Here is a 14,881-nt window from a genome sequence, read left to right as displayed (position 1 = left end):
TTAAAATTACACATCGGTTCCGGTTCGGAATCGGAATCGACCGGTTCCAAACCGGAACCGATCAAAATTACACATCGGTTCCGATTCGGAATCGGAATCGTTCTGGTTCCGGTTCTAAGATTTATGAAAATTTAAAACCAGTTAACCGGTCAACCGATCCGATTAGAACCGGAACCGGCCGAATAAGCAGGCATACTCCGTTTGTAGAATATACAAATTAAAATAAGTTCCCCTTGTAGAATTTTCATTTCTTATACAATTATACTACTATTTAAATTAAAATACGGATTTCATTAAAAGAAAAAATTACTGTGAGATTAAAATCCCAAAACTTAGATATAATTGAAAGCCTTAAAGAATGCTTAATAATTTACTAATTTAGAAGAAAATAATAATAATAATTTACTAATTTAGAAGAAAATAATAATAATAATTTACTAATTCTTCATCAGACATGTTAATTATCTCTATGTGCAAAAGCTAGCGTCTAACCATATCCAATCAAAGATGTACAAGGCATCTCTTAGCTTGGGAAAAATGAAAATTCAATTTAGTAACAAAATTATTTTATTCGCATAATACACTCACTTTGGCTTATGTTCTCAACAGAAGAGACTGTACACAGCAATATGCAGAATTAAGTATAATCAAATACTGAACAATTCTGCTGCCTATAAACAGAGCTGAATCTATTTTAAGTGTAAGAGAGGAAGACTGTTGTTGAAGTTGCTGCTTTACAAATTGATTCATGTCTCTCAGTTTGTTTCTGTCATTAGCAAAATGCAAGAGAATTCTTTACGAGTAAATGAAGCAATTTATAACATAAGATGAGTTGGATGTAATTCAAACATTCAAATTGCAGTAAATGTCCACCACAGATCATTGAAAGCCACAGATCATCTTGACTGCATCTGTTCCAGAGACGTATTCATCCCCTAAAATTGGAATTGTCTTCCACACCATCAGCTTACCCGGAATATTTATTTTGCCTACAAACAAGAAATAGTTTTGCATCATCTGTGGATTTTCCTTTCTAGTTATCATGTTGAGGAGTTGTACCATCTAACGAAGATTGCTTCTCAGTGCAAATAGCTGCATAATGTGAACCATCCAACTCCAAGAGCGAAAATTGCCAAATATTTGAAACATCGGTTGGATCATCCAGAGAATCCACAACTATTTCACAACCCTGGAACCAATATTGGACATATTAGCCGAGAAATAACAAACTCTATACCGTTCAGCAGTTATATGACAAGTTCTCATTGGAAATTTGAAAAACAATAGTATCATAATATTAGCAACACCACGTTGGAAACACATAGATATACTGTATGCTCCATTGGATATTGTTAATTTGTTTGATTTCCTTATAGATAAATCTTGCATAAACGTTTCTAACATCATATATAAATAAAAAAAAGCTTTCTTTAATGGAATGCTAGCAATAATTTTCAAGAGAAACCTTAGTGCTTGACTCATCGAAAGCTTTAGAGTCTCCTTCCATTACACCCTGGAAGCGAATAGTGAATGTTTTGAATGGTGCACCAGAAAATCCTTTACCTAATGCTTTGACATATGCCTCCTGAAAATGATAGCTCGTAGTGAGAAATTTTTTCAAAACGGTCTTCTCAGATAGTTTGATCTATCTACAAGTTAAAAGAAATCTTAAGTAATTGTATGTCAGTGCCAGACCTTGAGAGTCCATAATTTGATAAACTCCCTTTGCTGGACTTGAGGGTCGGAAATAGCAGCTAACAATTCAACTTCATATTTGGAGAAATATCGACGAACAAAGGATAAAATGTCGTGTTTAATGCTCCGTTTCTTTTCTTCTACATCAATACCAATCTACTTGAAAGTAAAAATCACAGGTATTTTAGTTAATGAAACATGGTGCATGGCACGAAAGGGCAACTCTATTAAATGACTAATAATCTAATATCAGTAGTGTAAAAAACTCAACTAAAAAGGATTAGAGAACTAACTTGAGAATTAATAGTCACTCCACAAGCTATCAAGGAAGATGTATGGGAGAGGTTAAAATGCAAAGGAGGTGGATCCCAATCATCAATTGATGGCCAACATACCTGCCAACACCTCTCAATGTTTAAAAGCAAAGATTGACCATGTCGATGCAGGAAAGCCAAGCAATTGTAAGAAGTAACAAACAATATTAAACTAAACCTCAGGCTTTCCGTGCATGTTTTTCCGGAACTTCAATGATCTAGGTTCAACTGGTGAGTTCATCTGATCTACCAAAACCCAACGTGATTATGAGTGCCAAAGTTTCAGGAAGGTCTGCTTATTGATCATGAAAGAGCTTTATCCTCTTCCATATACACAGATTTTTTGAACACAAATATAGTTTTGTGGTACATGCTACGTTTTTTTTAGCATATATGCCATCTTCTGAAATTAATTAAGAAAAACTAATCTTCAATAAATGCCATGAACAAAATAAATATAAACACAGAAAACCTAGTTCTCCAAACTCCAGATACAAAGCTGAAATTAGGCAATGAACAAGATATGAAAAAACATGCAATCAATTGGCGGCACAATATATATATGCACAACACTTGAATAACCACAATCCAAATCGATTAAAACATAAAAAAAACACAGACATACATTTGGCAATCGTGGTGCGAACCAATGCACGTGCCAGCAACGCGCTCTTCCTCAGCTCCTCTCCTTGTAACCGCAGCACATTCTCCCTCTCACACGGAGACAGAATATCTAAGTATTGCTTTAGCAAAGACTCACTCTTCACTTCGCTGGGGTTCACATACCACAAATGTGTCTCCCTGAAAGAAAACCCCCAAAAATTGGTATAGTATATTTGGTGGATCAAACTCGGACAAAAATTTACACATTTGAAAGTTTTTGTACGGGAGAAAAGAAAAGGAATACAAACATTGGGACAGGGAGTTGAACGGCATTTAAAGAGTGCGAAGAACGGATGAATGTTCTATCGAAGCAATGCAACTTCATTCTCGAAAATTCTCTCCGCATTCGAATCAATCGGAGAAGAGAACAATTGAAAATCCAAATTACATAAATATTACCGAATTTGCAAAGATTGAAAGGTATTTTGAGATCACGAAGCTAAAGGCGCAGGTTTGACAGACTGCGGCGGCTAGCGGCCCCAATTTTCGAAGAAGACGTGGGACAGCCGGGACAACCAGGAGTTTGTCCGATCACAGAGTAAAAACCGGTGGATTTATGTGGTAACATAGGTGGTAGCCGGAGGGGTGTTGGCGGTGTCTGAACGGGGAGAGACGGTAGCAACAAGAGGCGACAAGAATGGTGGTGGGGAGAAGAAGAACCACAGAAAAGAGCAGTGTGCGAGTCGCGAGAGATATTATTTTTGTTTTAACTTGGGCTCATTTAGTGGGCTTCGGTATTCTCTCCTTTTTACCTCCCAACTTTCGAACTAAGGCCCAATACCTGATAAATATAGCTCACTTACGTACAATTATTTCAATTATTTTGCTATTAGTATCATACTAATCATTCTTTAATAGAAAAAAAAGTAAAACCTGCATAATAAAACAACAGTGATAATAGACATCTTAGTTAATTCCTTATAATTTTCTACTTTCATTTGAAATTTCTATGACTATTAAATTCACTTAAGACTTTATAATTTTGCTAGAGTGCATTCTAGTTTAAAATGAACAACCTGTAAAATATTACTAGCACTATTGAAAATCATGTTCATTAGTTCAAAAATCAAAACAAATAATTACTTGGGATGTAATTTCTTAACATTTTTTGTTGAAAACAAATAAACATATATCAATTAATATGGTTAATTTTCTTTTTAAAGATATGAAGTATTATTACATGGATGCCCACTCGCAGGTGGGCATCACGCAGCCAATGGCTGTCGAGAGGGGGGCATGTGGTGGGACAACCTGTTTGGCCACTCCACCCATATCGACTCTTGCCAACGGAACGCCGACATAGCATTGTGGATGCTCTAAGATCCCAATGAAGATATTATGAAGTGAAGTCTTCGAGCTTATATTGTTGCTACTGCATTTTACTCCTATTTAGGCAATGGCGGATGCATGAATCGTTTATTACGGAGTCAAGGATAAATTTATACTAAAAACTCCCGATTATTTTAGTTGTTCAACTTACACATTATCAATAGAGAAAGATAAAAAAAAATTTGACCTTTAAACAACAAACTTATATATTAACCGAACAAATTCACTAACACAAGTAACTAATACTCGCATTAATTTAGACATAGAAATTTTACCTCCACCTTTTTGCAACAAGAAAATAACAGTCGTATCAAATTAGATTCCAAATTTCCAATGTTTTCCGAGGAAAACAACAATCTGTACAACCCAAATTCCGACTTCACTAGCATGAAATGGCAAACAACAATAATATATTCATACATAAAGATGCACACTGGAAATAGAGATGAGAAGGCAGTGATTCATGGGCGTGCCTGCGTGCATGAATTGGCACGCCTAATCACCCTCACTTCCTCGTCTCTCTCTCCCTCTGACTGAGAGCTGTTTTTCATCAATCCTTTCCTCACTCCATTCCAACTTCTCGATTTCGACCTCCTAATCTTCCATTCATTCCTTCCACCTTCAAGTATGTGCCTCATGTTGCTGCTTAGCATATCACCAAAATGGCCTTTTCCATCTGCTAACATGTCTGATTCCACATGTTTGTCATCTTCCTCCTCCTCACGTATTTCACATTTGGTTTTATTCTTATGATCATCATCTGAGGGCACCGGTTGAATCACCGGACCACATTCCTCTCTCTGTCTCAGTGTCTTCTCAATCAGAGTCTTGAGGAAGTTCATCACTTGGACGGCGTACATTAGCGCTGTCAGAGGATCAGACATCTGCAACAACTTGTTAGTACTTTTTTAAAACCAAATTCTATGTAAGTATTCAGAACAACTTACCTGAGTCATGTTTGGAGCAAAAACCATAGCTACGTTCCGCGCATTCATCTTGTTGAGATGTTCCAGCTGAGCAACATCGGCCATCAGATTGATCACCCAATCCAGCAGTGCTGCTTCCGTGGGCGGAAGGAGGCTCACAATATGGCAGCACTCTTCCTCCGACTGCGCCTGCATCACCTGCTCTGCCTCCACACAATCCAACACCCCTTTCGGGAGCTCCCTGAACCACGCCTACGCAAATCACCAACACAAGTCATCATCACTAACTTACCTTTAACCACTTCACATATATAACGATACATACCTTAATGAGACCTGCTAAACAGTGGACATCAATGTCATCTGGGATCAATCCATTGTTTAGCTGCTCCCTAACATACTCCTCCTGTCCGTTTTCTGGATTGATTCGAAAGATCCCTTCAGACTGCAAATGAGATATGCAGAGTATAAATAAATTGCATACACAGTTGATCAGAAATCGGAATATGATGTGTATATACCTGAAGGCCTCTCTGTGAGTACAGCCGTCGCTGCATCATGAGCAGAATGGTAGGCACACAGTTGCCTCTGTCATCGAAAGAAAGCTGCATCGACTCTGTTGAAACTCCAAACACCCTCGTACTACAACATATTATTAATCTCAGTACACAAGTACACAATCATATGACAAGAATTCATTCAAAAGCTGACCTGGCGCTAGGTGGCCGCCTAGGAACTTCGGGTTCAAACTCAACGGGAAGGCCGAGAAAGCCATTGAACCTATCAAAGGTAACATGAGCAACATGCCTAACATTAGTAGGGCCACCAATCTCCATTCCAGCCTGTTCTTGAACTCCACTTCTGATTCTGCAACCCACCAAAGATTTCCTAAAAACAGTCAAGAAAGCAGCCAAAACAGGCAGTTGATCATCCCCTTCCTCTCCTATCTCTCCACTCACACAACTGAAAAATTCAGCCGACTCATGGCCAGCTTGTGACAACTCAACAACGTTAGAGATGGAGGTTGAGGGCAGTTGTTGAGGTGGGGAACGTAGTATCTCTATCATATTTCCTCCTTTAAAACAGGCTATGCGTGTTGTGTGTGTTTCAAGTTTTTGGAGGGGGGTTTTGATGGAGGGAAGAATATTGAATAGGGAAGTGTTTGGTAGTTGGAATAAATTAATTAATGTTTTGTTTTTGTGTAAATACTGCAGGTTAATGATTATGAGGTTGGTGGTAGATGGATGGGTTAATGCCAATGGTGTAAGAGCAAGACAAGAATTTTGAGAATGCTAGTGTTTAGTTGAGTAGAGTGTGATTCAAGTAATGTTTTTTTTTGTGGATGGTGGGACTTGTACATCATCATTTATAGGAGGTATAGTTTATCAGCAAAATGGTGAAATATGACAGGCTAACTTAGTTGGATCCAATTTGTTCACATGAATTATGGCAAGTCCACATCTGAAGTAACTTCTTACTAATATTTGTCTTTACTTAGTGCTCTAGAATATAGGTGTGCTTTTCCTACATTCTACTACCAATTAAGGATCTTCACCATGATTATTCAATGTATGGTTCTATTTATAATGAACTCAACTACTTCCACCAGCTTGTAATAATGGCACTAGATCAAGATAGAGTAGGCGAAAACCATAAATTAAAAAAAAAATTGATTTTGAATCCTCATCTTGGTGCATTAACACATTTGTGGCGATAATATTAGTAGTTATACTACATTATAAGACGCACTAATTACTAATCAAAGTGCATCCGATGATTAGGCGTGCTGTTAAATAAAGCCCGGTGATTTTGGATTAACCAACTTGCAACTTTTATTTGTGACACCAAGCATCATTGATCATAGTAGTAATCAGCTAGCTAAAATGAGTTAGCATGCCTAATTTACATTTTAAGAATAATTGTCACATATCGAGAAAAGAAATTCAAGGGCCATATAAGAAAAAAGAGAAAAAAAACAAGAATGGAGTAGTTGCGCATATTATGACAGAGGAAGAAATGGGATTTTTTTATACCAAACATGTGTTTTGCTCGACAAAGTTTGGCATGTAATATACGTACATGGAATCATCTCAATTAGCTTCCAAATCTCATATTCCTTTGTTCATGTATTTTAATTTCACAAATGAACGTGATAATAAACCATATACATGTAGTTGAATGCTGAAAGGTGGGATAAATCCCTTTATTAAACGGTAGCATAATAAGCCGTAAAGTAGTGTTATTGAAATGAAGATTTGGAAAAAGGGCAACCATTCGCAACGGTCACAGTGAAGAGATTACAGAAAGCGAAAAAAGTAAAAGCTATAGTCTATTTTGATCTTTTGGAGGCGAAAAGGAAGGAGAGAAACGCTCCTTAATTTTTTATACATAAAATTTAAATAAAGTAACTCTTGAATTGTGAAAACATGGAGTACTCCCTAATTTTTCGAAAGACAATAATCTCGTATCGTATCTCATACATAATTTAAATATAGATTATTCCAACCGTGATCAAAGATCAACTAATGTTTTTATAGAAAATACGAAATAAATATTGGAATCATGTTTGAACGCTCAAACATTCTCAGGTATATAAATCATAAACAACAGGCTATTAAGCTATTTAGTTTGAGAAACAAACATAAGTCGCATAATATTACTACATAATTAGATTGAATGCATACACAAACAATGCACACTTTATTGTGCTCTACTAACTGGTTCAATAGCTTCAAGGATAATCACGCTGTAACCTCTAAATTACCTGCAATAGAAGCAATCATTCAACAACATTGGTAATTAAGGTTGATTCATGATGTTGAAAAGCATACATGAACATCCTCAACAACCAGGCTTCGAAAAAGACTCACCACCACGCCAATGTCAGTTTTCTCATTTCCATTCACTTCCACAGTATTTTCCACCACCATGTTCATTACTAGTATAATTTTAGGTGCAGCCTATGTATATTTACTTAATATACTGCAATCAAAGCAAAGCATATCATGTTAAGAGAGCAAATGGTTCCTGTGTAAAAATTGTTGTTGGAATCTAGAGCCCGGTCAACGCATTTTGACCGGGTCGTACAAGTGACTGAATATTTAATTTGGTGAAATAACAGAATTGATCTACGTTGTTCTAAGTAGATGAGTATGGTATATTCATTTTTTCTTAACTCCATAAGTGGGAAATAATGAATTAAAGTTGTCATAATAATATGGAGTTATGAGATTAATTAATTAATTAATCCCACATTCGACACATGTAGATAACCATAGGTGGCTTGACATGTAACTGTTCATGCGTGTTTGGAGGACTGAGAGGGTTGAATTCAGGCCAGAACAATCAGTGACAGAGTTATACCTATTTATGTAAGGATTTCTGTTACAAGTTATGGATTCGAATCCCTGCATGATTCAATGTTTTTTTGTCACTTGTTACAATTATTACAACATTATGCAGACTCGTTCAACTTTAACCAACTGAACCTATATGCTTAGACGCTAAAACTTGTGAATGCTGTGTATTCCATTTCCAGCTATTACAATTACCAAATTACTCTTTGGTAAAATCTTTTCCATAGAAACTACATCATTCAGATGGCCACATATTTTGATCCCTGATTTTCCCTACTTATTTCACTTTTTTTGCTTCTCTGAGATTCTTTCCAATCCCATCATTTATCATGCACAGCACGCGCAATATGAGTACTACTGCAGATTTCCCATTTTTGCATGATGTTACAACATTACCTTGATAACATATCTTTCGTATCATTGCAAGGAGACCTTCTTCAGTGTCGGAGAAGCAATAAAGCCATTTATTTGAGAGGTGGGAAAGTAATCAGTTCCTAATTTGTTTTAAGCAACAAGAACCTTTTATGTGTTACTTGTTTCAATGCCAAGTTTGCCTTAGTGCATTGTATAACTATGCAGGTTTCCTTTGTATGTTGCTTAATAATATATCCTGAGATACTGCTGTCAAAATGTATATGGTTATATTTTCCTGTCTTTATGAAATGGATAGCAGTGCTAGTTCAGGGAATGTAAAAACATTCATTTAACTGCCAATCTACAATGTTTGTGAACTATTCTCAACTCAACATACCTAAGCTGTGCCATCACCAAAGTTCATATCAAACCTTTCTACAATCAATGTTGATATGCTACAAACATTATTCAGAGGTTTTGATAGGCTGCTCTTCTCTCAATCCTCCCACTGTTGATACTTGCACCACATACTATTAATTGGAAAGCAGAAACATAATAAAGCACATCTTTCTTGCCTTTTGGCTAAGATGGAGTCTAGTATTTGTTCTTAATATATGTGGGTTATTGACTCACGCGGAGGGAGAGCCCCATCACAGAAGCTTCTGTTGATGCTCTAGAGTGTTGCTTTGACGGTTCACTACTGACATAGCCTGGGCCATGCCACCCAAAGCCTAGTTTGAAATTCACACTATTATTGTCCCTTCCAACAGTAAGATAGAAGCACACTCCTCACTATAAGATCAGTGAATTTACATCCACCCTTTGTTTGTTTGTTTTTTTGTCTTGGTTTTCCAACTCTTTCTTGCATACACCAAGAATAATCATTATAACCATCTTAGTTGATGTCCGATTCTATCACGTGGTGATCAACAAACAAATCTATTTGATTAATCAGGAAAAATCTCCACTAATCACAGAAAATAATTTTAACTTTGAGTTGGGTGGGGTGTGCCAAGCCATGGCAGTAGTGCAACGCCAAGGCGACACTCAAAAGCCCAGGCAGCAAGCTACCATGAAGGGCTCTCCCCCTCAAAAAATAAATTTAATATCGTGTGAATCAATGACTCACATATCAGATATTAAACTGATAAGAACAGATACTACACTTGATCTTAGCCAAAAGGCCGAGAAAGGTATGCTTTCTTACATTACATGTTTCTTCTTTTATTCTCTTCTGTCTATGGATATATAGCTTAGAGGTTTCAATGTGGGACAATAATTTTATGAAATTTTTTTCTTATTATAAGTTGATTTTCAAAACTGAGCATCCAAGATATTCTACAAAACTACAACAATATGCATGCCTGATCAACATTTTTACAGCTTACGAAACATAAAAACTAGAATACTTATAACCTTGCAACTCAAAATCTGCATAGGAGACAACAGGTTTGCTAATCAGAGGAGCTAGCTCATTATCTCAAGTTCTCAACTAAAACACAAATAAAAAAATAAATAATGGTATCTGTTTTGGCATATACATGCACAATTCCCATGAATGTCAGACTCAACTGCAGATTAAGTACAACAATAATTTCAAGGAACAAATTCTCTGAAATAAACATCAATAGAGAATAGTTCACAAACATGACAAACAACAAAATCATCCAAGGATCGATTAACAAATCCATTATTCTTATACAAAAATGTGCTGAGAACACAAATCTTATTGCATGAAAGCAGGATTAAATCATCTAACTATCTATAGTAGATAGTTGAACTTATTATAAATATGTGTAAGGCCATCGGTTGCACTAAATTTGGATCTTCCCCGAGAACTTGCCCGTCTCACAGCCTGTCACACAGTCGTTCACTGCTCTGGTGTCTATAAAATCAAAACAATTTCTTACTACAAAATATAACAACTCACAAAAATATTACTATATCAATGCATATGGACAGAAACAGAGAGAGGAAGAGAGATATAATACCATTGCCATACTTGGCACAGTTGGCAACTGCACAGCCAAGATTTTGATAGTAAAGTGCTGGAGTTGCAAGTGGAGAAATATAACACTTTACCAAACAATCTATGGCACATGGAATTCTTGATCCAAATATTATGCACTTCAAAATGCATCCTCCATAGCATAAAGGGAAGGTGACTGGTGAAGCTGATGCATTTCCTATTATTATTAAGACCAAATGCATGAATAACAAGGCTGATGGAGCACTGCTCTTTTGTTTCATGATTATGGATCACTATCTCTAAATTCTCTATATTATTTTTTATAATGCTAATCTTGAGTTGTTCTATGTTTAGATGCTAGCTTTTATAGGTCATACTACTAATTAATGTAAATGGCCATGACAAATGAAAATTTTATGGAAAATCTCCATGAGTTGATGTGGTTAATTTTGTCTTGAATAAAATGGCAAATGAATTTATTATATTTTTTCATGTATATTGATTGCATTGTGGATATGTATTCTCACTTATTATCATTGCCCACAAAAATACAAGTGAGTGTTTGATGCACTATTTATTAGTGTTAAAAATACCTGCAAGCATACATGGTAGATTTTTTATAGCTAAAGGCCAGTACCGGTATATCGAACACATGGAATAAGATTGCAACTGACTACCATAAACTAAGCATCACATACTATCTAGAGATAATGGATTTTTGGGTTGATTATTTAAACTAGACATAAATAAATAAACAGATAAAATAAAGCATAAAACCATATAATACAAGCAGGCGAAAGAATGTAGAATTTTAGGATCCAAAAACACAATCAAGAGCTATTCTCTAATCGACTTCCTTAAATTACGGTCTATAGAGTTATTAAGTCAGTCACTTAATTAGATTAAATCCCCTCCCGATGTGAGAAATCTGTAGATTAGATGTTGAAATCAAAGCCCCCTTTAAATCTCTAACATCTAACTCCCAAAGATCGTGAAGACCAATGACCTCACATGAAACCTCAACTCTCCCGAGTTCTATTGCACTAAAGTGTGAATTATCCATTTTCCAAGTTAATTATTTCGTCTCCCGAGTACTCTAATCAACTCTAACATGTATTCAAGAGGTAGCTAATCAATTGAATATAGAAGGCATAAGGATAAATCAAATAACTGCAAGAGGTAACAAGGAAACCAATTGAATATCTTCACCAAAAATTCCACAATTGATGTTTTACTCATAGACAAGTAAAAACTACAAATAAAGTACGAGACATGAAAGAAATTGATAAAACCCAAGGTTGAATCTTCTGCCTTCTCTTGCCTGGATCTGCAGAGCTCCGCTCTAATGGAAGATATGAATGTGTAGAGGGGGGAGAATTGGAGGCTCTGAGATGATTATGAATTAGGTTAGAGGTATTTATAGGTTGGAAAAATGTTTATTTTTTGATAATTTTCGTGGTCTTCAAGAAATGGGAGAGATTTGGCTTCACAATATAATAATTTCTTTTATACCGTGAATTTCCGCCAGCTTTGACTGCACTGTGCAACGTTTGTAGAATAGTCATAACTTTCTTCACAGAACTCCGATTGAGACGTGTGAGATATCCACGCGAAGCTCTTTCGAAGACGAAGCTCTTTCGAAGACAAATAAGTGCAGTCAAAGCTGGCGGAAATTCCACAATTGATGTTTTGCTCATGAAAGAAATTGATAAAACCCAAAGTTGAATCTTCAGCCTTCTCTTGCCTGGATCTGCAGAGCTCCGCTCTAATGGAAGATATGAATATGTAGAGGGGGAATGATTGGAGGCTCTGAGATGATTATGAATTAGGTTAGAGGTATTTATAGGTTGGAAAAAGGTTTATTTTTTGATAATTTTCGTGGTCTTCAAGAAATGAGAGAGATTTGGCTTCACAATATAATAATTTCTTTTATACCGTGAATTTCCGCCAGCTTTGACTGCACTGTGCAACGTTTGTAGAATAGTCATAACTTTCTTCACAGAACTCCGATTGAGACGTGCGAGATATCCACGCGAAGCTCTTTCGAAGACAAAGAGAATGATATGTATTAAGCACTTATTGGACTTCACATTTGCTTGAAAAATCGGCTTGAACTGACGCTGCTGCACTTTGGCCCTTTTTCACATTTTTCAATTTTTTTCTATCATTTATCAACAAACACGTCAAAAATACCAAATGTATAAAATATACAATTTAAGAACATAAGTTGCATGATTGACATTTAAAATGAGTCAAAGCTAGCCCTTAAAAACATGCAAAATCCGTGTTTGTCAGTGTTCGAAATTAAAGGAACAATTAACGTTGGATCGAGAGTATGGAATTAAAGATTTTCCTCAATGTATAGTTCCATTTAATAAGGCAAATTACAATGAATTGCTTTACTGTGTGAGACCGTGCTTTTTCTACTTGGGAATGTTTAAAGTTTCCCATTTCCAGATGTGGATTGCACCACGAAGCAGGATTGTCACTTCGAAAACAGACTACGTAATGTAGGAAAACACATGTGATAATTTCAAAAGGCTAGGCCTTTGGCTTTTCTCATGGTGTAACCTTTATGAGGTGCCCTAATTACAAGACCTTTCACTTGTGTTTCCTAGCCTATAAATAGGCTTGTTTTGAGGAGAAGAAGACACAACAAAAACAAATCTTCTCTCTACATCACTTAAGCATTCTAGTGGGCATTCTAGGAGCATTGTCTAGCTCGGTTCTCGCCTCCAATTCAAGTTCGCCGGAGCCTACGAGTTTGAGGTGCTTCAACTCGATAGGAGGAAAGTCGTTTCATCTTTGGGGACATTACGCCAATCCGTGAGCACTAGCCGGGGCGTATTTCGTCTTGCGGAGAGAGGGTCACCTCGACTCGACTTGAAGAATACTATAGTTTGCATCTCTTTACTTTCGTTGTAATTTATTTGTTACATTTACCTTCCAGCTTTGTGTTCTTTGTAATAGTAAGGGTTGCCAGTGTAAAGGTCATTATATTTCCAACACGTAAAATATTTAATGGATCTTGTAGATAAAAATTTGGTCACAGACGGAGAAGCATTTTTTCGTCTAATAAGTGGTGTATTCATGACCGCGTTCTAAGTTCATTCCAAAATGTATCTCTTCATCCAAACATGATAGTTTCAAATCTGTCTAAAGATAACATTTTGAAGTCAGTTACATTCATAGTTCATTTGAGGTACCTTAACCTTTGGCTAAACGGTGATGTACTTCCGGATGCCATCTCCAAACCTCGAAACTTACATACTCATATAGTCTTAACTATTTAAGTGTGCAAAAATTGTATTACTACCTAATAGGAGGACTAAGTGCATTGATGTTAGGCTTATTTTATAGTAGGTGATATTGTTGAACCCATGAAAGCTAAACACCAACCCAACCCAGTCTAGATACCCTACCCGATATTACCATTGATCCATTTTCTTACACTAAACGGCCGGAGTTGTTAATGAATAACGCAAGTACGAGTCAAATAATTAGAGTCCAGTAAGTCCAGATAAGTTGCCCCTATAGCTCAGTGGTAGAGCGTCAGTCTTGTAAACTGAAGGTCTGTAGTTCGATCCTGCATGGGGGCAATTTCTTTTTTTACTTACTTATTAATGTTTTTGTCCCATTATTAAAATAAGATATACTCCAATTTTCTCATTTATATAGATAGCCTGGACGAAAAATATTTACGCTTATTAAATTGAATGAATAAACTAATCTTTCTATGGATATGGCCATTTTTATTTATTAATGTTTCAGATCTTTGCCTGATTAATAAAATAAGATATACTCCAATATTCTCATTTATATAGATAGACTGGACGAAGTCTATTTTCGCTTATTAAATTGAAATAAACTAATCTTTCTATAGATATCTATCTATATATCTATAATAAACAATGACGTATATATATTGAATTACCTTACAAAACACATGTATATTATATGAGATATGATACTGCAAAGAGATTACTTTTAAAATAAGTGCACACACAATAAAAAAAAATACTACTATCTAGCTCAATGATCAATAGTATATATACGTACATTCATCAAATTATGTCTCTCATAATAAGTAAATCAATTATTCAATTAATGCTATATTCTCAGATTTTTGCTACTTAGGATTTGTAACTACAGCGTGTATTTTGCCTACAGAATCAGATATTTTAATTTAATCTAAATACAAGTGTTATCTTTCGTAACTGAATTCCGATTGGATTTCAACTTATATTTTGTTTTGTACTAGTGTTTATAAAGATA

The 14,881-nt window shown here is 35.8% G+C and overlaps 2 protein-coding genes, 1 long non-coding RNA gene and 2 other non-coding genes across 6 annotated transcripts; 2 read left to right on the top strand and 3 right to left on the bottom strand.

The window, feature by feature from the left end:
• Positions 1–528: 528 nt before the first annotated feature.
• LOC121767285 (4'-phosphopantetheinyl transferase HetI-like) lies at positions 529–3,345 on the bottom strand. Of its 2 annotated transcripts, XM_042163525.1 has the most exons (8): positions 2,921–3,345; positions 2,635–2,810; positions 2,188–2,255; positions 1,989–2,090; positions 1,696–1,851; positions 1,466–1,585; positions 1,060–1,189; positions 529–989 (listed from the first exon to the last, which is right to left on the bottom strand). In XM_042163525.1, the coding sequence occupies exons 1-8, from the start codon at positions 3,016–3,018 to the stop codon at positions 880–882; spliced, it is 960 nt and encodes a 319-aa protein (XP_042019459.1). In that variant the 5' UTR covers positions 3,019–3,345; the 3' UTR covers positions 529–879. The 2 variants fall into 2 exon arrangements, with proteins under 2 accessions (XP_042019459.1, XP_042019460.1); XM_042163526.1 differs by lacking the exon at positions 1,696–1,851.
• Positions 3,346–4,283: 938 nt separating this feature from the next.
• On the bottom strand, positions 4,284–6,213 carry LOC121767284 (rho GTPase-activating protein 5-like). Its single transcript, XM_042163524.1, has 5 exons — positions 5,639–6,213; positions 5,449–5,569; positions 5,253–5,372; positions 4,949–5,179; positions 4,284–4,885 (listed from the first exon to the last, which is right to left on the bottom strand). Exons 1-5 carry the CDS (start codon positions 5,992–5,994, stop codon positions 4,463–4,465), a joined length of 1,251 nt encoding a protein of 416 aa, XP_042019458.1. The 5' UTR covers positions 5,995–6,213; the 3' UTR covers positions 4,284–4,462.
• A 1,963-nt stretch (positions 6,214–8,176) lies between these two features.
• LOC121767885 lies at positions 8,177–9,031 on the top strand. Its single transcript, XR_006043229.1, has 2 exons — positions 8,177–8,298; positions 8,711–9,031. It is a non-coding gene; the product is annotated as an uncharacterized LOC121767885 (long non-coding RNA).
• A 607-nt stretch (positions 9,032–9,638) lies between these two features.
• On the bottom strand, positions 9,639–9,834 carry LOC121769572. The gene has a single exon (XR_006043602.1). It is a non-coding gene; the product is annotated as a U2 spliceosomal RNA (small nuclear RNA).
• A 4,299-nt stretch (positions 9,835–14,133) lies between these two features.
• On the top strand, positions 14,134–14,205 carry TRNAT-UGU. Its single transcript has one exon. It is a non-coding gene; the product is annotated as a tRNA-Thr (tRNA).
• The last annotated feature ends 676 nt before the right edge of the window (positions 14,206–14,881 follow it).

This window comes from Salvia splendens, chromosome 15 (genome assembly GCF_004379255.2).
Source record: "Salvia splendens isolate huo1 chromosome 15, SspV2, whole genome shotgun sequence".
NCBI classification, from domain to species: domain Eukaryota; kingdom Viridiplantae; phylum Streptophyta; class Magnoliopsida; order Lamiales; family Lamiaceae; genus Salvia; species Salvia splendens.
The sequence above is the reverse complement of the archived record's forward strand: the minus strand, read 5'-3'. Positions and strand labels throughout refer to the sequence as shown.